Source organism: Podarcis liolepis, assembly GCF_965112155.1.
Source record: "Podarcis liolepis genome assembly, chromosome: 12".
Lineage (NCBI taxonomy): Eukaryota > Metazoa > Chordata > Lepidosauria > Squamata > Lacertidae > Podarcis > Podarcis liolepis.
Genome location: NC_139563.1, coordinates 8,983,421 through 9,005,972, shown reverse-complemented (window position 1 = coordinate 9,005,972; position 22,552 = coordinate 8,983,421). Strand labels below are relative to the sequence as shown.

At 48.0% G+C, this 22,552-nt stretch overlaps 1 protein-coding gene across 2 annotated transcripts in view; it reads left to right on the top strand.

Moving 5' to 3' along the window:
- Positions 1–22,552, top strand: part of PLCD1 (phospholipase C delta 1) — a 66,542-nt gene that overhangs the window by 34,783 nt on the left and 9,207 nt on the right. For both annotated transcript variants that reach the window (XM_083466857.1, XM_083466856.1), the window contains exons 3-13: positions 7,337–7,565; positions 9,680–9,809; positions 10,939–11,170; positions 12,041–12,242; positions 14,380–14,524; positions 15,786–15,935; positions 16,246–16,374; positions 16,921–17,065; positions 19,473–19,589; positions 21,510–21,688; positions 21,835–21,967. In XM_083466857.1, coding sequence (XP_083322983.1) covers positions 7,337–7,565; positions 9,680–9,809; positions 10,939–11,170; positions 12,041–12,242; positions 14,380–14,524; positions 15,786–15,935; positions 16,246–16,374; positions 16,921–17,065; positions 19,473–19,589; positions 21,510–21,688; positions 21,835–21,967 — 1,791 coding nt within the window. The remainder of the gene's footprint in view (positions 1–7,336; positions 7,566–9,679; positions 9,810–10,938; positions 11,171–12,040; positions 12,243–14,379; positions 14,525–15,785; positions 15,936–16,245; positions 16,375–16,920; positions 17,066–19,472; positions 19,590–21,509; positions 21,689–21,834; positions 21,968–22,552) is intronic.

Here is a 22,552-nt window from a genome sequence, read left to right as displayed (position 1 = left end):
GATCCATCAAAGCTCTCAGAAGATACTGTATAGCCAAAAAACTTTTTGATTACTTGGCATATAAAACATGTTTGGAAACCTGAGTGAGTTTCACATGTGTGCAGCCTCAGCAAAACAGATGCATATGTTCCAACTACCAGGAACAATCTTTATTTGGCTATCCTTGGTAAATTCTCTATTTTGCTCCCATGATTGCCATTTACATTTTATTCATAGAAGTGGGGCCTGCAGAAAAATGTGCCTAAAGGCCCTTTAAAGCCAGTGCTCCTGTTTCGGGGGGGGGGAGCCAGCCATGCCCACCTCCACAACACTCCATTGCTTCCCCCCTCCCTACTAAAGATGGATTTCATTTTGTTCAGAGTCCTCAACAGCATTTTGGTGCAAATTTTGGCTAATATATTCATCTTTGTATGCAATTTTGCCTAATGAACACATTTCTACAAAGCAATTTCCCCTAATGTATGTTATTTTCACTAATCTATGAATTCTTGGGACACGGGTGGCGCCACAGAGCCTAGGACTTGCCGATCACAATGTCGGCAGTTCAAATCCCCGCAACAGGGTGAGCTCCCATTGCTCAGTCCCTTCTCCTGCCAACCTAGCAGTTCGAAAGCATGTCAAAGTGCAAGTAGATAAATAGGTACCACTCCGGCGGGAAGGTAAACGGCATTTCCGTGCGCTGCTCTGGTTCACCAGAAGCGGCTTAGTCATGCTGGCCACATGACCCGGAAGCTGTACGCCGGCTCCCTCAGCCAATAAAGCGAGATGAGCGCCGCAGCCCCAGAGTCAGTCACGACTGGACCTAACGGTCAGGGGTCCCTTTACCTTTCCCTATGAATTCTTAGGCACATTTTCCCCAAGTATACACATTACTTGGCTAGATTGTGAAATTGCACTGCAAATTTTGACAGACGGATGGGTTTCAGTCATCATACTGTTTTGCAAAGTGCAAATTAAACGACCTGAATCAAGTTCCTCCCCCATCCCTTTCCTCCACCCATTTCCCCATTTTTGCATTCTCCATATCTGCTTAATTGCCTCCACAGTTTCCTTGCTAACTTTCTTGATAGATTCCCAATTGACTTCCTTTTTAAAAAAACGAAAGCGAACAACCTGGGTCTCCTGCTGAGGGCAGAATGACTGTGAAGATGAACTAGAAAACATTCAATGTCCTACCCCAAATGAACTTTATTCACCTTTCGTTTACTTGGCAATTATGGGAACTACTGTCAGGTGTCATTCAGCTTTTTTCTTTTAACTTGTTTAGTGAGCTTTGTTCAACTGAACTAATTCATGCCAGGCGCTGGGATGCATTGTAAATCCTGCAGTGAGCAAGAGGGGTTGGGCTAGAAAACCTCTTATGGTCCCTTCCAGCTCTATGTGTCTGCAGTGAGGGTGTCATAGGCTAGGAGGTATAGCAACGCAAAGTTGCCCTTGGGATGGTACAAGTTTTCATCCGGGAAGTGCTGGAGAGCAGGAGGACGCCCAAAGAATGATTTTCACACTTGACAGGATAAGGAAAATGTTGGGCACAAAATCAGCCTGATTAAAGCTGTGCAGAATGTCCTGGCTAGCTTGGCGGGAGCAGCAGTCCAGTTTAATTCATTAGATGCAGAGAAAACAATGGATTATGTCTGGCTGCTGTTTTTTTTATCATACCTAGGAATCCACAGTGTGTGCGTAGAGCTAAGGGCGCACTGGAAATAGCCAGCGGTCTGTTACAGGCAGGGAGATCTGACTTGGGCAAAAGACAAGTTGGACCCTTTTGTGTACACCACATAAAGCTGTGTGGGTGTCCCGCCCTGTGCAGACAGCGAGCAGCAACCACCTTTCCCCGTGGCACTGCAAGGTAGCTTCCCTGCCGACGTTTGCATGGACAGGCGGAGTCCCCCAGACCCTGGGCGCCCCCCCCCGTCATGTGGAATAACGACTCAAGATAAGTGCTATGGGATTAAATTGGCCACAACTTTATTATATTTCAGATGTGGGTAGATGCTCAGGCATTGGGTGCTTATCCCTCCCAGTCCCCAGCCGGGGAACTAGGGAACATCAGGGTTATCCAGTGTGTGTGTAGGGGATGGGCCGGCTCTGGAGAACATATGTTCAAGCAGAGATAGCCACCCCCATTATGCTGCCGTCGCAGGGGAGAGCAATGATGACCTCTCGGTGTACGGTCAAAGCCTCCCCTCAGGAACCCCTTTAACGGGGAACCCTGGTATTGCCGCTGCAAAGAGGGAAGATAGACTAAAGGATTCCGCCCAAGGCCTGATACCGCCAAAGTTGTGATGTTTAGCTATGGGAAAGGCAAAATCTGCCAATGCAGTGGAATTCCTTTCCGGCCCTTTAACAGCGACCTTGACGTAGCAGCGCCTGCATACCTGTGAAGAAAAGTTAACCTGCAAAATAAGACATTAACTGAGGGTGGGTAGGGTGGGAGAAGCTCTGGAGCCAAGTGAGGATTCCCAGGTAAGATCCTCCCTCTATAGTGTGGGCAGGTAGTCCCTCCCCTACCTGGCCTCGTCTCCTTGGCAACGCTTCCCCCAGGCGGGATTGGACAACTGACTGAGGTAGGCAGAGACCTCCAGGTATCCCACCTGGGGGAAGGCGAAGCCAAGCCTGTGCTGATGGAGCCACTTCAGATCCAGGGGCGTGTCCACACAAAGGGCGCCCCCTGTTTTATGCAGGGAGCGGTCATTGCACAAAAAGGGGCCACGGCAAAAATGCAGGGCAAGTCTAAGACTCCATCCCAGGCAAAGTACGTCAAACGCTTGTCTCCCCTAGTGCCCTTCTGGAGACTTCTTATCTGCACCGACAGACTGTCACTATCATAGTGGATGAAATGTTTCTTTTGTAGGAAAACTTGTTTTTTTATAAAGAAAAAGCTCTTATCCAGTTTGCTTCTCGATTCCTCCGTCTGCTTGCTGAGGAAGTGGCTGAGAGAGATTAATTTGTGGGCTAGATAACAGCTCTGAGGTTTGAGCTATCCTTGTTGCCATCGGAGTGGCAGACCTAACAGATATCTCTGAATGGGAAAGCGTTTGTGGGGATGGGCTGCCCATTGAAATAACACCCACAGACATTCTGGTTTTTAGCATGTTCTTATCAGCACTGCCACATCCATTAACGGGAGACGTTAAGTGGCTCTCTTCAAATCAGGACTGCGGAGGTGGGAAAGTATTTGGCGTTCGCAACGTCTCACGCGCAAGAATAAAATCTGTTTTTAGGCAAACGGCCTGCCCCAGATCTGAAATTTATTGTAATCGATGCAACCCCTGTTTAAGTTTTACATTGTTTTAAAGAACAACTGTCACAACAATTGTAAGAATGTAAGAAGTGGCTAGGAACGAGGGTGGCGCTGTGGGTTAAACCACAGAGCCTAGGACTTGACGATCAGAAGGCTGGCCATTTGAATCCCCGTGACGGGGTGAACTCCCGTTGCTCGGTCCCTGCTCCTGTTCGAAAGCACGTCAAAGTGCAAGTAGATAAATAGGTACCGCTCTGGCAGGAAGGTAAACGGCGTTTCCGTGCGCTGCTCCGGTTCGCCAGAAGCGGCTTAGTCATGCTGGCCACATGACCTGGAAGCTGTACGCCGGCTCCCTCGGCCAACAGTGGAATTTGCTGCCAAGGAGTGTGGTGGAGTCTCCTTCTTTGGAGGTCTTTAAGCAGAGGCTTGACAACCATATGTCAGGAGTGCTCTGATGGTGTTTCCTGCTTGGCAGGGGGTTGGACTCGATGGCCCTTGTGGTCTCTTCCAACTCTATGATTCTATGATTCTATGAATAAAGCGAGATGAGCGCCGCAACCCCAGAGTCGGTCATGACTGGACCTAATGGTTAGGGGTCCCTTTACCTTTACCTTTAAGAAGTGGCCACCTGACCCAACAGCCAGGTTCTTGGGTTCCCTGGGCATTGATAGAACTTTGGCCCAAAACTTTGTGAGAACCTTTGAGCAGGCTGCTTGTTCATTTCTGCGGGGAAATGTTTTTCTGCTTGGGGAGTCTGCAGAATGCAAAGCAGCCCTTGCTTACAGAAGTGAATGTGTCTGGGAGAGCAGCCATCAGCCATTCTTCGCTCAGCGCTTGACAACCCTGTTTCCCAAAAACCATTTGCTGATGGAAGCATGTTATGCCAAGCTCAAGTGATCTGTGAATGCAGGACCTGTCTGCCTGCTGAGTTTTCTGATCGCTGGCATTTATCAACGCCACTCAGTCCTGCCTAGCAAAGCCTTTCTCTGTTTCAAATGCCACCCTGCCATGACATGTTTCCACTGCCGGATCAAATTCAGAGCGGGGACTGGACACAATAGCTGGAGCAAGAACAGAAATATCATTGACAGGAGTTAGCCAGCAGTAAATCACACTGTGCAAGGTAGCCTTAACTCTTCATTAGCAAGCACAGGATCTGCACAGACTTGGTGGAGTGCCAGGCCCAATGAGCACAGGAACGTATCCTTGGTAAGTCTTGCCCCATGGATCAGTTGCTGGGACTAGAAGTTCTCGCCTCCCCACAGCTGGCTATGTCTCTTCCTTTCCCCAAGCAATCTGACACTGTGCCTGTGTGCCTGTCTTTGCTGTTCCCTCTTCATGCCTCTTCTGGGAGATCAGGGGAGAGTGGAGCTTGTCACAGCAGGAGGAGGAGACACCTATGAGTCTTCACCAGCCAAACTCATCGCTGCCTCTTGGCCTCCTTCTCTCCTGCTTCAGCTACTGCCTCTGATTCTAGACTTCTCATTGCCCCAGACTCTCCCCGCTCACTAAACCCTGTTACCTCTTCAGCTCCCGACACTTCCTCCTTCCTGTCCTCTTCTCCCTCTGACCACTCATGATCGGCCCACCACCAATCCCTGGGCTCTGAACCTTCTTCATTGGGGTTTCCCCAGCAGATCCCTCCCACTGTTCCTCCGTATCCAGGCAGTCCATGACAGAACTGCTTAGTATCTACAGTATAAATGTCCATAAGCGGACAAGGATGGCGGCTGGCTGCAGCAAAGGCTGGCTGAGTAGGATGAATGGGGCATTGCTCCACCAACCTCAGCCAGCCCCCACCTGCTCACCTTCTTCCTTGCAACCAATCTAAGGGGCTGAAAGTCGTTGTCAGCTTCCTCTTCCTGAGTCTCACTGTTGCCCTTATGGAACTCAGCAGGGAGGAAGAGGATGGGGAGAAAACTAGGATTAGTTGTCTCCACCTAGCGTAGGCTCAGGCTCCGCCCAGCATTCACTCTGGCTCCACCTACCAGAGTAAGCCCCGCCCCTGCAAGTTCCAGGTTGACAGGCCTGTGAATCGGAAGGTCACTTGTTCCCTGTAAAGTGGGGCAGGTGTGTGCCAGTGTGGTTTAAACCACGAAAGGGGCAAATAGGTGGTTAAACATGGAACCTCTCTTCCCAGGGAACTCTGGGAATTGTAGCTCTGTGAGGGGAATAGGGCCTGTCCCTTCAGCACCCTTTCGTTCCCCAAACCTTTATTAGGCATTATTACAGTCGTACTTTGGTTCTTGAACAGAATGCGTTCCGAGAGTCTGTTTGACTTCCGGAACTGTTCGAAAACCAAGACACGGCTTCTGATTGGCTACAGGAACGTCTAGTTTCCGGGATTTAGAGAAGACCAGATTTTTTTGTCTTCTCCTAAGTTATACAGAGTTTGTTAATTTCACAATAAGATAACGAGGAGCGTAGAAGACAATTCAAACCTATCCTTCTCAGTGATAATAAGGTCGCATCATCCGCATACAGTAAAAGTGGGACCGGGTTTTGGTTGATTTTGGGGGCATGTGATTCTATTTTTTTTTTTTGGATGTGCTCTGGAAGATCTGATCCAAAATATATTAGAGAGAAAGGGGGCAAGAAACCTTCAGCACTCTTCACAAACTACGTTTCCCAGGATGCTTTGGGAGAAGCCAAGTGGTGTGACACTGCTTTAAATGTAGAGGCTGGATATGGCCTCAGAAAGGTCCAAGGGGTATTTTCCCTTTGTCCTTATATGCCAGCCTTTCTCAACTTGGTGTCCTTCATATGATTCAGACTACAACTCCCATCAGGCTGGGGCTGACGGGAGTTGTAGTCCAAAACATCTGAAGGGCACCAGGTTGGGAAAGGCTGACTGGAGTGAAGCCAGCCCCTTTCCAATCTAGAGAGGTCAGAAGAACACCAGAACTGGTGGTTTCCCCTCACTGAATCTTTTCACACAGAAGGATGACTGATAAGGGTCTCCCTTTAGGCTTTACAAGTTGCCTGTGGAGAGAAGATCCTTTTGCGGTTTCTATCTCATCTCAGCTGCCCACATATATCTTAGGAGTCATTGTAGGCCTGTGGTTTAGTGAGATAATGCGCTGTAGTCTGCGCTGTAGTCTTATCGCCCTCACTGCAGCCGGCTGTTACAAATCATGCTGTGATTTTTGAGGGGCATTGTTACTTTGGTCTCGTGATACGTCTCGCTAAAGCGTGGGATTCACCGCTGAGAGGTGTGGTGATAAAAGACAGTACTTCTTTGTGCAGCGCACAGTTAAACTCTGGAGCCGGCTGCCTCGGGAGGCAGCGAGGGCCACCAATTTGGAAGTCTTTAAAAAGAGGATTGGGCGAATTCATGGAGGAGAAGGCTAAAATGGCGGAGGCAGCAAAGGTTCTGAATTCCAGGTGCTGGAAACCACAGGAGTGGAGAGTGCTCTTATGCGCATGTCCAGCTATGGGACTTAACAATGGGGCATTTGTTTGGAAAATGCAAAAACAGGATGCTAGGTGGGCCATTAGCCTGATCTAGCAGGGGTTTTTTTTCCGGCCTACATGTGCAAATTTCATGCCAATGTTGCAGCTGGCGAGGGAGCGGGATAAGGGCCTCTCTTTCTACATTTCGTAGGAATCTGCCTTACATCCGGTGAGACTAACTGTCCACCTAGGCCAACATTGCCTACTCCCAACTGGTAGCGGCTCTTCACGGCCTCAGCCAGAAGTCTTTCCCATCACTCCCTTGGAGCCTCAGCTTCAGGATCTGTCCTTCCAGTGAGCACTCAGGGCTGATTTCCTTCAGAATGGATCGGTTTGATCTTCTTGCAGTCCATGGGACTCTCAAGAGTCTCCTCTAGCACCATAATTCAAAAGCATCCATTCTTCGGCGATCAGCCTTCTTTATGGTTCAGCTCTCACTTCCATACATCGCTACTGGGAAAACCCTTTACCTTTACCTTTAGAACCTTTTAAAAAAGCAGGTACTCGGGTTAAGACGCTGTGGGAAAAGAGCGAATCAGAGTGCTAGAAATTGTTGCTTGGTTCCTCTGCAAAATGCAGTTAAGTCTGGGCTCTTAGCTCACTCTTGATAATAAAAAAGTGACCTGTTTGTTCCTGCAGTTTCCATCGAGGATATCCAAGACGTCAGGGCAGGCCACCGGACGGAAGGGATGGAAAGATACTGCAAGGATGTACCCGAGGATCGCTGCTTTTCCATCATCTTCAAAGATCACAGGAAGAACCTGGACCTCATAGCTGGCTCTGAAGCCGATGCCAATCACTGGGTGGCAGGCCTGGCCAAGATCATCGCCAAGAGCAACTCCATGAGCCAGCGGCAGAAATTACAACAGTATCCTTTTGTTTCGTTCTAGAATTATTATCACTAGCGTGCATTTGTTTATCGCATTTATATCCAGCTGTAACCTGAGATCCTCATTCCCTTCAAGGTAATCTTTTTTTGGGGAGGGCAGGGACACACCTGCTGGTGGTGGGTGGGGCCAGGAACAAAATGGGTGGAGCGTCCCATGCAAATGTTCCCTTTGTACAGAAGACTAGTTTCTACACAGAGTCACACAACCCTCTGTGGCCTCCATCAGGGAAGCAAGATGAGTTTTCAGTGTCCAAGGAGACATTATGGCCAGGCACGAACACTCAAGGAAGGTGTGAGGCAGGGCAAGTAGGGTGTGTGGCCTGAGGAGAGTAGTAGTAGTAGTAGTAGTAATTTATTACTCTGGGCAACTCCCAACAGAATATTGAAAACATGATAAAGCATCAAACATTAAAAACCTTCTGATACAGGGCTGCCTTCAGATGTTGTCTAAAAGTCAGATACAGTGGTACCTCGGGTTAAGTACTTAATTCATTCCGGAGGTCCGTACTTAACCTGAAACTGTTCTTAACCTGAAGCACCACTTTAGCTAATGGGGCCTCCTGCTGCTGCCGCACCGCCGGAGCACGATTTCTGTTCTCATCCTGAAGCAAAGTTCTTAACCTGAAGCGCTATTTCTGGGTTAGTGGAGTCTGTAACCTGAAGCGTATGTAACCCGAGGTACCACTGTAGTTATTTATTTCCTTGACATCTGATGGGAGGGGATCCAACAGGGCGGGCGCCACCACCAAGAAGGCCCTCTGCCTGGTTCCCTGTAGCCTCACTTCTTGCAGTGAGGGAACCACCAGAAGGCCCTCAGAGCTGGATCTCAGTGTCTGGGCTGAACGATGGGGGTGGAGTTGCTCTTTCAGGTATACTGAAGGCCAGACAGAGATATTCCGAGGGCGGCCCCTGGGCCCGAGGTTCCCTACTCCTCTTCTAAAGTGACAGGCTCCACCACTGGGTTGAGAACCAGCCATTATGTTTGCTAAATCAGTGCCCCAAAGGACGACATTGGTGTCTGGAGAAAGCCCCTTCTTAACAGAGTGAAAACGTGTCCCTATTTGGGTATGGATAAGCAGCAGAGATAGACACAGCCCATTTGATGGGACATAATCGCCAGCTTTTAGCGACCATGCCTTCTGATTTGGGCCATTTTCTTGGAAAACCCTGGCTTCTCAAAGACAAGCATGAGTTTGACGCTGTTTTTGAAGTTCCAGCTTGGACTTTTAAATTTAGATATTCGTCGGCCAGGGGTTTGATCCAGTTCAAACATTTTGAAAGCCAACTGCCTTTTTGAGCCGAGGCTTGGCTGAGGTCAACTCCCGCCGACTCTGTTTTGCGCAAGTCAGAGGTTTTCCTTGAAGCTGCAATTACCTGTATTATAATTAGCTAGGCATTTTAATATTTGGGTACGCTTGGGGAAAGATTAGTAGTCCGTTTGAAATGTGCTGCAAGCCCTGATTCACAACACTTCTCTCTCTCTCTCTGTCTCTCTGTGTGTGTGTCATTGCAACCTTTAAATGACTTCTTCCAGTGCATTTAGCATGCTGAATTTTGCTTTGCCAACGTCTCACATGCACCGTTAATATAAATTAGGCATGGGGAACCCTTTACAGACCAAGGGCCACATTCCCCTCTGGAGGCCACATTCTGAGCAGTACCAGAGGCAAAAAAATTGGGCAGAGTACAGCATTACCTCGGTTTAAGAACAGTCCTGTTTACGAACGATTCGGTTTACGAACTCCACAAAACCGGAAATAGTGTCCCGGTCTGCGAACTTTACCTCGGTCTAAGAACGGAATCCGAACGGTGGAAGGGCACCGGCAGGCCTCATTAGGGAAAGTGCATCTCGGTTTAAGAATGGTTTCAGTTTAAGAACGGACTTCCGGAACGGATTAAGTTCGTAAACCAAGGTACCACTGTAATGGATGAAAATTGTAACTTGTACAGTGGTACCTCGGGTTACATACACTTCAGGTTACATACGCTTCAGGTTACAGACTCCACTAACCCAGAAAAAAGCTTAGGGTGTAATATTGGGAGAGGAGGGTTTTTTGTGTGTGATGTAGGCACCTTAACAAGTGACTGAACAGCTGGATCCACGCCTGCTTGCGGAAGGCAGATAAGAACAAAGACAACAAGATGAGCTTTAAAGAGCTCAAGAACTTCATGAAAGAAGTCAACATACAAGTCGATGACAACTATGCCCGGAATATCTTTGAGGTAAGGAGAATTTAATTCGCTCGCTTGCAAGCGTATTTTGTTATGAGGCAGTGGTGTTTCATGAAACGGTAGGGACCCGATCCTATGGACATTCTCTGGAAGGAAGCCTGATGGGATCCAGTGGGACCTCCTCTTGAGTAAAACATATGGAAAGGGTAGGATTTTCACTCATTAGACCAGTGTGTGTGTGTATTCCTGACTCTCACAATTTTGTAGGAGGGATTGTATTGGAAATTTTAGGTTGCATAATTAAAGCGGATTAAAGCACACCGAATAGCAATGGAGCAGAAATTCAGTTTGGTTCACTTTTAAAGCCAAACCTACTGAATTCTTTCTAGAAAAATACACAAACCGAACTGACACAGCCGCCCTTCAAAATTCACACTTGTCTGAATTTTGCAATGCAGTTTGCAAAAAAAAATGCATATGGCTAGTGAAAAGAACACACACAAATACAAAAAGCATGCAAGAAATGTGTATGTTAGGCAAGATTGCATACAAAAATGCAGGCACCCCCCCCCCAATTTACGCAGGGGTTACATTCTGAGGCATCGCATGTGTCAGGGAAATCACGTATATTTGAAATATCATTGGAGAAGCCTGTGAACACTCAATTCCTCCCCTTGTTGTGACGTTTTTGGGTCACTTCTGGGTTCAGTATGATGCATGTGTGTGCGGTCATGCACATATTGAATGTGCATAGGTACTTTAGGATAAATGTATGTTAAAATGCTAATGCAGTTTCATGAGGACTTAAGAAGCAGTGGCACAAAGTGATGTGGAAATGTGGAAACTGAATTTAAGATTGGAAAAAAATGAGAAACTGAGGGAAACCGAAATTGAGAGAATCTCTCTTCTGTATTCTGAAGCCCTCAAGATGGCAGCTCCCTTTTCCAGCTCCCAGAATCCACTCTTCCTTCCCAACTTTATTTAGCCAAGTCCGATTCCGCCCTAAAACAGAGAGAAAAAGGCCCGGTACGTCGGCGAGATCTGCCAATCATGTACTCCATGCTAGGCTGCAAAGTTGACCTTTTCCAATGACCCGTATCTGTTTTGCATTGTCTAGCCCTGGTTCAGGTTTCAACCCATAAAGAAGAAGGGTTTTTACCTCTTCTCTCTGCGTTCACAGCAATGCGACAAATCCCAGACGGACACTTTGGAAGACGACGAGATCGAGGAATTCTATAAGATACTGACCGAACGGCGCGAGATCGACGAGATCTTCTCTGAGCACTCCAACGGTCAGGCCGTGATGTCGCTGGAGGATCTGGTGAGGTTCCTTCGAGAAGAACAGCGTGAGGAGAATGCAGGCCCTGAACTGGCGCTTTCTCTGATAGAGAGATACGAACCCAACGGAAGTGGTACGTTGGTAACCCTTTGGGTTTGACAATATTTACACTGAATGTGTGCAGAGGAGGGAGGCCAGGATGATGAGGGATCTGGAAACCAAGCCTTATGAGGAATGGTTGAGGGAGTTGGATATATGTTTAGAATGGAGAACAGGAGACTGAGAGCTGAGATGGTAGCCATCTTCAAATATATGAAGGGCTGTCACATGGCAGGTGGAGCAAGCTGGCTTTCTCCCGCTCTGAAGGGTCGGGTCAGAACCAATGAATTCGAGTTATAAGAAAGGAGATTCTGACTAAACATCAGGAATAACTTTCTGATGGTATGAGTAGGCTATAGTTCATGGGTAGGCAAACTAAGGCCCGGGGGCCAGATCCGGCCCAATCGCCTTCTAAATCCGGCCCGCGGAAAGTCCGGGAATCAGCATGCTTTTACTCGAGTAGAATGTGTGCTTTTATTTAAAATGCATCTCTGGGTTATTTGTGGGGCATAGGAATTCGTTCATCCCCCCCCCATATAGTCCGGCCCCCCACAAGGTCAGAGGGACAGTGGACCGGCCCCCTGCTGAAAAAGTTTGCTGACCCCTGCTATACTTTCTTTCTCTTTCTTTCTTTCTCTCTCTCTCTCTCTCTCTCTCTCTCTCTCTCTCTCTCTCTCAATTTTCACCAACAATTTTCACCAGCAACCCTATCAAAGCAGCTCACATAAATACAATAAAGGAAAACAATACGATTTAATTTCTGAAAATCAGAATTAAAACTGAATATTCAATGTCTAAAAGCTGACAACAACCCCCATCCAAAAAAGCCATTTAGTCACAACCTGCCCCATTCTCAGTTTTCTCCTTTTCTTCTCCTCATTGTACTCCCCCCTTTTTTTTACAGTCAAGGGACAAAATGTCATGACCAAAGATGGCTTCCAGATGTATTTGCTGTCTCCCCACGGAAACGTATTCAATCAAGCTCACATCCCCGTGTACCAGGACATGACCCAGCCGCTGAGCCACTATTACATATCGTCTTCGCACAACACCTACCTCATGGAGGACCAGCTAAGAGGACCCAGCAGCACCGAGGCTTACATCAGGTGCGGCGCATCATCTCCCCTCTTCTGATGGAAGAGCCAAGAGAGTTGTCAGAGGGGCCTGGGAGAGGTGCTTCCATTTTAATTACCCACAGTGCCCCAGGGCACAGCATCACCCAAGGCACTGTGGGAAGTTAAAAAGGGCGGCACTCATCAGTCTCAGCAACTCGGTGCTCCTCAGCATGCCGGGCAAACAATTTGTTTCAGAGCTGTAGTCCGAAAGATCTGGAAGCCATCAGGTCAGCAAAGGCTGGGGTAAGGGGAGAATTTGTGAGCAGCCTTGGGTCCTAGCCACACGAGACATTTGAAGCGGTATCACTTTAAACAGTTGTGGCTTCCCCCGCAAAGAATCATGGGAACTGTAGTTTGTTAAGGATGCTGAGAGTTGTCAGGAGAGCCCTATTCCCCCGCCTAGAACTACAATCCCCAGAGTTCCCTGGGAGGAGAGATTGGTTGCTAAACCATTCTGGGAACCACAGGTCTTGGGAGAGAAGCAGCCATCGTTCTGGCCATTGCTCAGCGACAAAACATTTGCTTTGTATGGAGAAGGTCCCCAATATCTGCAGACATGTCTGGGAAAGACTCCCTCCCTGAGACCCTAGATGAGAGCTACTGCCAGTCAGTGTCAACAGTATTACACCCTTGTGCACATTAACTGAAAGACACAATGTAGTTTATTGTAGAAAACTCACATATACATACATTTGTAACGGATATGACCGCCGCTATTTTTAAGCTGATATGCAGATGACACAACCTTGATGGCAGAAAGTGAGGAGGAATTAAAGAACCTTTTCTTGAGGGTGAAAGAGGAGAGCACAAAATATGGTCTGAAGCTCAACATCAAAAAAACGAAGATCATGGCCACTGGTCCCATCACCTCCTGGCAAATAGAAGGGGAAGAAATGGAGGCAGTGAGAGATTTTACTTTCTTGGGCTCCAAGATCACTGCAGATGGTGACAGCAGCCACGAAATTAAAAGACGCCTGCTTCTTGGGAGAAAAGCAATGACAAACCTAGACAGCATCTTAAAAAGTAGAGACATCACCTTGCCAACAAAGGTCCGTATAGTAAAAGCTATGGTTTTCCCAGTAGTGATGAATGGAAGTGAGAGCTGGACCATAAAGAAGGCTGATTGCCGAAGAATTGACGCTTTTGAATTATGGTGCTGGAGGAGACTCTTGAGAGTCCCATGGACTGCAAGAAGATCAAACCTATCCATTCTTAATGAAATCAGCCCTGAGTGCTCACTGGAAGGACAGATCGTGAAGCTCAGGCTCCAATACTTTGGTCACCTCATGAGAAGAGAAGACTCCCTGGAAAAGACCCTGATGTTGGGAAAGATGGAGGGCACAAGGAGAAGGGGATGACAGAGGACAAAATGGTTGGACAGTGTTCTTGAAGCTACCAGCACGAGTTTGTCCAAACTGCGGGAGGCAGTGGAAGACAGAAGTGCCTGGCGTGCTGTGGTCCATGGGGCCACAAAGAGTCGGACACGACTAAACAACAACAATTTTTAAGCAGCATTTGAACACGGTTTGGCATGGAGTCTACTAGTTTCGAACAGCCACTGTTGATTTTCGGATCCCTGTACCACACTTGAATCAGTGCCTGAATGAGCTACTCCATAGTCGTACAGTCTACAGCACGGAGGCGAATTTTGCATATAGCCCACAAATTCTCGATGGGATTTACGTCTAGGGAATTCCCTGGCCAATCAAGTACCTGTATATGCTGCTCTGTCGTGAATTTCCTCACCACTTTCGATGTGTGACATGGGGCTAGGTCCTGCTGCAATATCCCAGTACCGTCAGAATACCTCTTTTCCAGCTCTGGAATAACTCTCTTCGTAGAACCTCAGTATATTGTTGCAAGCACATCATTCCTTCTATTGGCTTCCGGCTTCCGGCACCATAATGATCAATTGACTTTTTGTGTTTGTTTTGATTACAGGATGACGAGTCAGATAGAAAACATGCTTTGTTTCAATTAATTTGCACAAGGGTGTAGGCTAGATGGAGCCCATGGGTCTGACTTTGTATAAGGCAGCTCCACATATATGGGCACCTCCTCCTTTCGCCGTTTCTGGGAATCTGGTTTTGAACAACTCCCAACAGACCCTGTTATGTTTTCTTTGCAGAGCCCTGACCAAAGGCTGCCGGTGTGTAGAGCTGGATTGCTGGGACGGGCCTAATTCGGAGCCTGTCATTTACCACGGCTACACGCTCACCTCCAAGATCCTCTTCTGCGATGCCATCAAAGCCATCAAGAACTACGCTTTCAAAGTAAGGGCGACTCCTCTCCCTCCAGCCAGCACCCTAGCTTTAAATCTCTTTATGCCTTTTGTACCGTTGTGGTCTAAACCATTGAGCCTAGGACTTGCCGATCAGAAGGTCGGTGGTTCGAATGCCCACGACGGGGTGAGCTCCCGTTGCTCGGTCCCTGCTCCTGCCAACCTAGCAGTTCGAAAGTGCAAGTAGATAAATAGGTACCACTCCGGTGGGAAGGTAAATGGCGTTTCCATGCACTGCTCTGGTTCACCAGAAGCGGCTTAGTCATGCTGGCCACATGACCCAGAAGCTATATGCTGGCTCCCTTGGCCAATAAAGCGAGATGAGTGCTGCAACTCCAGAGTCGACGGCGACTGGACTTAATAGTCAGGGGTCCCTTTACCTTTACCATTGCAAGACACTTTGAGACATGCCGCGAGCAAGAAATGAAAATAGCAACATTTTTTTTTTTTTTAAGTCCCAGTTAAAATGCCCGGGTGAATTTATTGCTTAAAAAACCTACATGCCTAAAGTCAAGCTATGCAGGAACCCGATGAGCTTTTTGGGGGAGGCTTTTCGGCACCGGTGTTGCTGCAATCTGGGGGAATTGCTTTTTCTGAGAAACTAACTGAGAGAGCACACACCCAGAATGGTGCAACTGATCCTGATGATTTTGCTAAAATATGACAAATGGAAACCCTGATGTCCGGCAACCACCAAATAAGCATATACCGTAGATTAGGGATCACCAAACTTTTTCAGCAGGGGGCTGGTCCACTGTCCCTCAGACCTTGTGGGGAGCCAGACTATATTTTTTTTGGGGGGGGGAATGAATGAATTCCTATGCCCCACAAATAACCCAGAGATGCATTTTAAATAAAAGCACGCATTCTATTCATGTAGAAACACCTTGATTCCCAGACCGTCCGCGGGCCGGATTTAGAAGGCGATTGGGCTGGATCCGGCCCCCGGGCCTTCGTTTGCCTACCCATGCCATAGATGTATTAAGACATCTGTTGCCTTAGACTTGTGTTCTGGGGGAGGGGGAAGACCAAGTGTTTGGATAATGTTTCTTGAAAATGTTTAAATTAATATTTATTTTTTTAAAAAAGAAGACCCTGCTCTGTGGGCCCCTCAATTTTACTTCCCCAGAAGCAAGCACCCAGCAGAGCAGGACCTTTCTTGAAGAGCTCAAGGGCTGGAGTCACTCGTACAGGAGGAAAGCAGCACTTATTCATGTATTAATGTGACTGTTCTCTCACGCCCCACCCCACAGACCTCTCCTTATCCTGTCATCATATCCCTGGAGAACCACTGTAGTCTCGAGCAGCAGAAAATGATGGCGTACCACATGCACAACATCTTGGAAGACATGCTGTTGGTGGCGCCAGTCGACTCCAATGCTTCCGAGCTCCCTTCGCCGGAGGTGAGTTCAGCTGCGTTTTATCAGCACGTAAAACGCTGCAGCTGCCATCTTGGTTGACAAACTAAGTTGGGGGTGTGGGGAACCTGTGGCCCTCCAGATGTTGTGGGACTACAACTCCCCTCAGCCCCAGACAGCTGATGGTTTGGGATGATAGAAGAATGGTCCTTCCCAGACCATTGGCCATACTTCCTGAGGCTGATGGGAATTGGAGTCCCACCATGTCTGGAGGGCCAGAGATACTGATCCTGTTCCACCATTTGCACCCTTTGCCGCTGTTATATCTCTTCTTTTCTTTTCCTTTTTCCTCTAGCAATTAAAGGGGAAAATTCTCGTGAAAGGGAAGAAGCTGAGCCCAGAGACGGAAGAAGTCTCTGATGAGGATGAAGCGGCTGAAATGGAAGACGAAACTGTGAAGACTGAGGTGGAGAGGAAAAGGACGGTGAGCCTCGTGGGCCATGTTAGCAATTCCAGGCCCTGATTTTGCGTGTTCTTAGCAACTGCTAAGGACGCGGGTGGCGCTGTGGGTTAAACCACAGAGCCTAGGTTGGTGGTTCGAATCCCTGCAACAGGGTGAGCTCCCGTTGCTCGGTCCCTACTCCTGCCAACCTAGCAGTTCAAAACACATCAAAGTGCAAGTAGATAAATAGGTACCACTCCGGTGGGAAGGTAAAAGGCGTTTCCATGCATTGCTCTGGTTCACCAGAAGCGGCTTAGTCATGCTGGCCACATGACCTGGAAAAACTGTCCGCAGACAACCACCGGCTCCCTCGGCCAATAAAGCGAGATGAGCGCTGCAACCCCAGAGTCGGTCACGACTGAACTTAATGGTCAGGGGTCCCTTTACCTTTACCTTACTCTGAGTAAGACGAGCGCCGTCTACAACCATGGAGATTGAGAGGCCGGTGGGTTGTTTCACTTCCTGCCTCCCACCCCTGAAACTATGATGAATTCTCAGTTTTCTACCTTGTTCCTTGTCCCTTTTTAGAGTGAAAAACTGAAGCTTGCCCAGGAGCTATCTGACACGGTGGTCTACTGCAAAAGTGTCCACTTCCAAGGTTTCAATAATACCGATTGCAATGAAATGTCATCCTTCAGCGAAAGCAAAGCTTTGAAGCTGGCCCAGGAATCTGGTAAGTAGCCCCTTGCCTCATCTGGTGTGCTCAAAAGAGAGAGCCACCGACTGAACATAACCCAAGAACATGGTGTGCGTGTGTGACCTAAAGTAAAACGCTGCAGTGTGGAGTGCGCTGCTATTCACGATGCTAGCCAGTCATTCCCATTCCCAGGATACTCCATTCCAGCCAGCTAGCCATGCCCACGTCAAGGAAATTCCATTCCAACCCACCCACCCCCCATTTTCTATTGATTCCCTGCTAATAACCAGCCAGCATTCCATGGCTATTGATCATGCTCAGTCCTTACTGGGCTGTTTTTTGTGGGGGTGTCTCCCCTACTTTTGAACTCCCCCATCTTATAAGCTTACAGGGAGGGCATGCCAAACCACTCCTTCCCCCTATTTCTCGTTTCCGGCACCACCCATTCACAGGTATACCACGGCTGAACCTGGAAGCTGTTTGGCCAGCGTCACTAATAATGCTCGGTATATGTGTTTTGTCAGATCCTGGTGGCCACATTCACGTGTGATAGCCTTAAATATTTTTTTTAATTGAATTTTACATTTTTATCATGCTAACAACATTTCAGGGATGTGGGTGGCACTTTGGGTTAAACCACAGAGCCTAGGACTTGCTGATCAGAAGGTCGGCAGTTCAAATCCCCTCGATGGGGTGAGCTCCCGTTGCTCGGTCCCAGCTCCTGCCAACCTAGCAGTTCGAAAGCACGTCAAAATGCAAGTAGATAAATAGGTACCACTCCAGCGGGAAGGTAAACGGCGTTTCCGTGCGCTGCTCTGGTTTGCCAGAAGCGGCTTAGTCATGCTGGCCACATGACCTGGAAGCTGTACTCTGGCTCCCTTGGCTAATAAAGCGAGATGAGTGCCACAACCCCAGAGTCGGTCACGACTGGACCTAATGGGCAGCAGTCCCTTTACCTTTTTAACAACATTTCAATTCATCAGAGTCAAAGAAATACATTCCCCAGATTCCCCACCCCCGACTTCCCTTAACTTCCTCTTCTGGTTTTTTTACATATTCATTCCCCCTGCTTGCTTTGTTATATCTTCATATAAATTCTTTATATTAGTTATTATCTCTTATCATTTTAACATCATCTTTAAAATTTCTGTATTTATTTTTGTTAATTGCAAGTGTTTACTCAAACCCTGCTAGTGAGTCCATTTCTTTACATTGTTTCTGTAAATACAACATAAATTGTAATGAATATAGGGGTTGCTCGTGCATAAGTTGCCGCCACTCCTGGCTGTGTTGCCTTGTTAAACCTTTTCTGTCTGGGCAGCCCTTCACTTCGTGGCTGCCTCAGTCACTAGCAGAATCCGTCAGTGGGCGTTTCTTAAACCTTTTCCAACATAAAAGCTGTTTGACGCCAAGTCTCCTCCTACTCTCCCTGCGTGGAAGTCTTCTGCGCAGGGAGGGCGTGGGTAGTGGAAGACCTGTGCTCTCCCTGCTGGTGTCCAGCGAGGAGTCCTGGAGCCCTCTCGCCGATTCCCCCATCTGCCCCCCTTTATCCCTGGTGTTGCGCTGATTTGCTTCCCCATCTGCGGAGCTGCCTCTCTCCCTGCTGGGCCCTTCTCCAGCATCACTTGGGAGCCTTCCCTCCACCTCTGGCTCCAATGTCAGTTCCCTGACATAAATGGTTCCCAATCTTTTAAAAATTCTCTATTGTCTTTATTTCTAATTCTTTCTGTTAACTTCACCATTTCCGCAGATTCCATCAGTTTTTGTAGCCATTCTTCTTTGGTTGGTATTTCATCACTTTTCCATCTTTGGGCTAGCATCCTAGCCGCAGCCGTAGCATACATTAAAAAGTTTCTTCTTTCCTCTTGTCCGATCTTGACCTGAAGCGCCTAATAAAAAAGCTTCTGGTCTTTTAGCAAACATTATAGTAAATATTTTCTTAATTTCATTATAAATCATATACCAATAATTTTCAATCATTCTGCAATTCCACCACATATGAAAAAAGTGCCTTCTCTACATTCCCAACACTTATTGGAGCCTCATGTGTGATAGCCTTAATTATGTGTTGTACAGTGGTACCTCGGGTTACATACGCTTCAGGTTACATATGCTTCAGGTTACAGACTCTGCTAACCCAGAAATAATACCTCAGGTTAAGAACTTTGCTTCAGGATGAGAACAGAAATCGCACGGCGGCGGCATGGCAGCAGCAGGAGGCCCCATTAGCTAAAGTGGTGCTTCAGGTTAAGAACAGTTTCAGGTTAAGAACGGACCTCCGGAACGAATTAAGTACGTAACCAGAGGTACCACTGTACGAAGAAGAGTTTTCCGCCCTCACAACCCTAATCTGTCTCTCTGGGTCACCCCAGCTCTCCCACAGTTCCATTATGATTAGAGGAGGAGAAAGAAATTGCCTTTTTTTGTTCTGTTCTCATTCCAGGGACCGATTTTATCCATCACAACATCAGGCATCTGAGCAGAATCTACCCTGCAGGATGGAGGACGGATTCGTCTAACTTCAACCCTGTTGACATGTGGAATGTGGGGTGCCAAATTGGTAAATTGGGTTGTTAAAATCAACATGGCTTATTTAGTTGTGAATAACTGGGGGTGAAAGGGGGCTGTGAAGTACTCTTATCTCTGTCTTTCTGTCTGTTTGTCTTATCACCTGCCCTTCCCAGAGCCCCAGAGTGGTTACAGCATTAAAACACAATATTAAAATTGGTTCAAAACATATTACAGTCCTAAAAATGAGGCGGGTGTGGCGATCACACAGGACCCCTGGACGTTTCACCATTTATTGATCCCTGTGCCATCACTTTATTTCTTGCTGCCACCACCCAGGCCCTACCTGGTACAATACTGAGTCCAGTCAGGGTTAAATTGGAACATAAACTTCTGTTTATTTATTGCAGTTTAATAGGCGTGTGGTTTCATAAACGGTATTGGTCAATTACATTCATATCCAGACCTATAACTTCCGCTCACTAAACTACCTCTCAGATAGTTACCGTATTTTTCGCTCTATAAGACACACTTTTCCCCCTCCAAAAATTAAGGGGAAATGTGTGTGCGTCTTATGGAGCGAATGCAGGCTCCATGGCTTCAGCGATAGCAACGCGAAGCCTTGGAAGCACAGTGGGAACGCTCCTGCTGCGCTCCGGAGGCTTTGCGTTGCTTTTGCGCACCGACCCCTCTCGCTCTCCAGGCTTCAGGGATAGCCGCCTGAAGCCTTTGGAGTGCAGCGGGACACCGCGCTGCGCTCCAAAAGCTTTGGGGTTAGCTGCGCAAAGTCTCCGCAGGGCAGCGGGGTGAAGGCACCCCACTGCCCTGCAGAGGCTACAAACGCTGTCCCCGAAGCCTCAAGCCTTTGGAGTGCAGTGGGAACACACGCTGCGCTCCAAAGGCTTTGCGTCAGCAAAAGGAACCTGAAGCCTTTGGAGCGCAACGTGAGGTCCCGCTGCGCTCTAAAGGCTTCAGGGATCTTTGAGGCTGGTGGTGGGGGAAAGCAGCGCTCCCCCCCCCACCAGCCCCACAAGCTCGGGGGGCAGCGGCAAGGCTGTGTGCAGCCTTTGTGCTGTTCCCCGACCTGCTCTTGAATGCACATTGAACGCACCTTGTTTTAGAGAATTTTTTTTTCTCCTGTTCTCCCCCTCCTATGGTCCGGTGCGTCCTATAGAGCGAAAAATATGGTACACCTCAAGTGTCAAAAGCCAGGATAAACAGGTGGATTTTCAGCATTCTTGGGAGCTGTACAACAATTCTCCATGGCACAAACAAAAGCAAGGACTCCATTTCCAGAAGATGACAATGTTCTGTAAATCTGCTATCGTGCCCCATTCAACGGGTTAAGGGCTACTAATGATCATACACACCTAAATGAAGCATTGGCTTGTAAAATAATAATTTGCTGGTCAGACCACACCTGGAGTACAGTGTCCAGTTCTGGGCACCACAATTCAAGAAGGACACTGACAAACTGGAACGTGTCCAGAGGAGGGCAACCAAAATGGTCAAAGGCCTGGAAACTATGCCTTATGAGGAACGGCTAAGGGAGCTGGGCATGTTTAGCCTGGAGAAGAGGAGGTTAAGGGGTGATATGATAGCCATGTTCAAATATATAAAAGGATGTCACATAGAGGAGGGAGAAAGGTTGTTTTCTGCTGCTCCAGAGAAGCGGACACGGAGCAATGGATCCAAACTACAAGAAAGAAGATTCCACCTAAACATTAGGAAGAACTTCCTGACAGTAAGAGCTGTTCGACAGTGGAATTTGCTGCCAGGGAGTGTGGTGGAGTCTCCTACTTTGGAGGTCTTTAAGCAGAGGCTTGACAACCATATGTCAGGAGTGCTCTGATGGTGTTTCCTGCTTGGCAGGGGGTTGGAGTCGATGGCCCTTGTGGTCTCTTCCAACTCTATGATTCTATGATTCTAATTTGCCAATTAATTGTACGTATTTCTCCCCCCCCTTCCCCAGTTGCCTTGAATTTTCAGTCCAAGGGAACCGATATGGATGTCTACCAAGGCCGGTTCCAGGAAAACGGCTTTTGTGGGTACGTCCTAAAGCCGGAATTTCTGCGGGATGAGCAGTCCAGGTTCAACCCCAAGGCCGTCTCAGAAGGGCCGTGGTGCACCAAGAAGAAGCTCCAGGTGAAGGTAGGAATTGGAAACGAGGATTACATGCATTTCTCTGAAGTCCAAAGTTGGTGCCCCAGCGCTGTTCCTTATTGTCCCCTGGAAGGCTTCCAAGTCACAATGGGCACTCAAGACCCAACAACTGTCCCCCTCTTTCTCTCTTACAGGTCATCACAGGCCAGCAACTGCCCAAGGTGAACAAGAGCCAAAACTCCATTGTGGACCCCAGGGTGATAGTCGAGATCCACGGCGTCCAGAGGGACAACGAGAAGAAGCAAACCACCGTCATTGACAACAATGGTAAGAGGAGGAGACACTTGTGAGTCTTCACCAGCTGAACTCATCACTGCCTCTTGGCCTCCTTCTCTCCTGCTTCAGCTTCTGCTTCTCATTCTGGACTTCTCTCTGCCCCAGACTCTCTCTGCTCACTAAATCCTGTTACCTCTTCCATTCCCAACACTTCCTCTTCCCAGTCTTCTCTCTCTGACTGCTCATTGTCATCCCACCACCATTCCCCGGGCTCTGAGCCTTCTTCCCTTAGGGGTTCCCCAGCTGGTTCCTCCCACCATTATTCTGCATCCAACCAGTCCTTGACACCAAGGCACTTAGAAACCATGAGCTTAAAGTCCAGCCCAGTGGTTCTGCTGCATAGCGATTGAAAAAGGACCAAGATTTTGGCCGCCATGCCTTCTGGGCTGCTACTCTGACAAACCCTTGGCTCCTAGCTTGGAGAGGTCCTTTCTTCTTGCTGTAGCTGGGTAAATGGAGATTCAATAGCGGCTTTGTTCATTTGTTCTCCGGTGAAGGAAAAAGCTGAAGCTGTTCTTCTTTGTCCAGGACGCCTTACAAAAGGGCCTTTCATTGCTTCCTGGAAGGGGAAAGGGA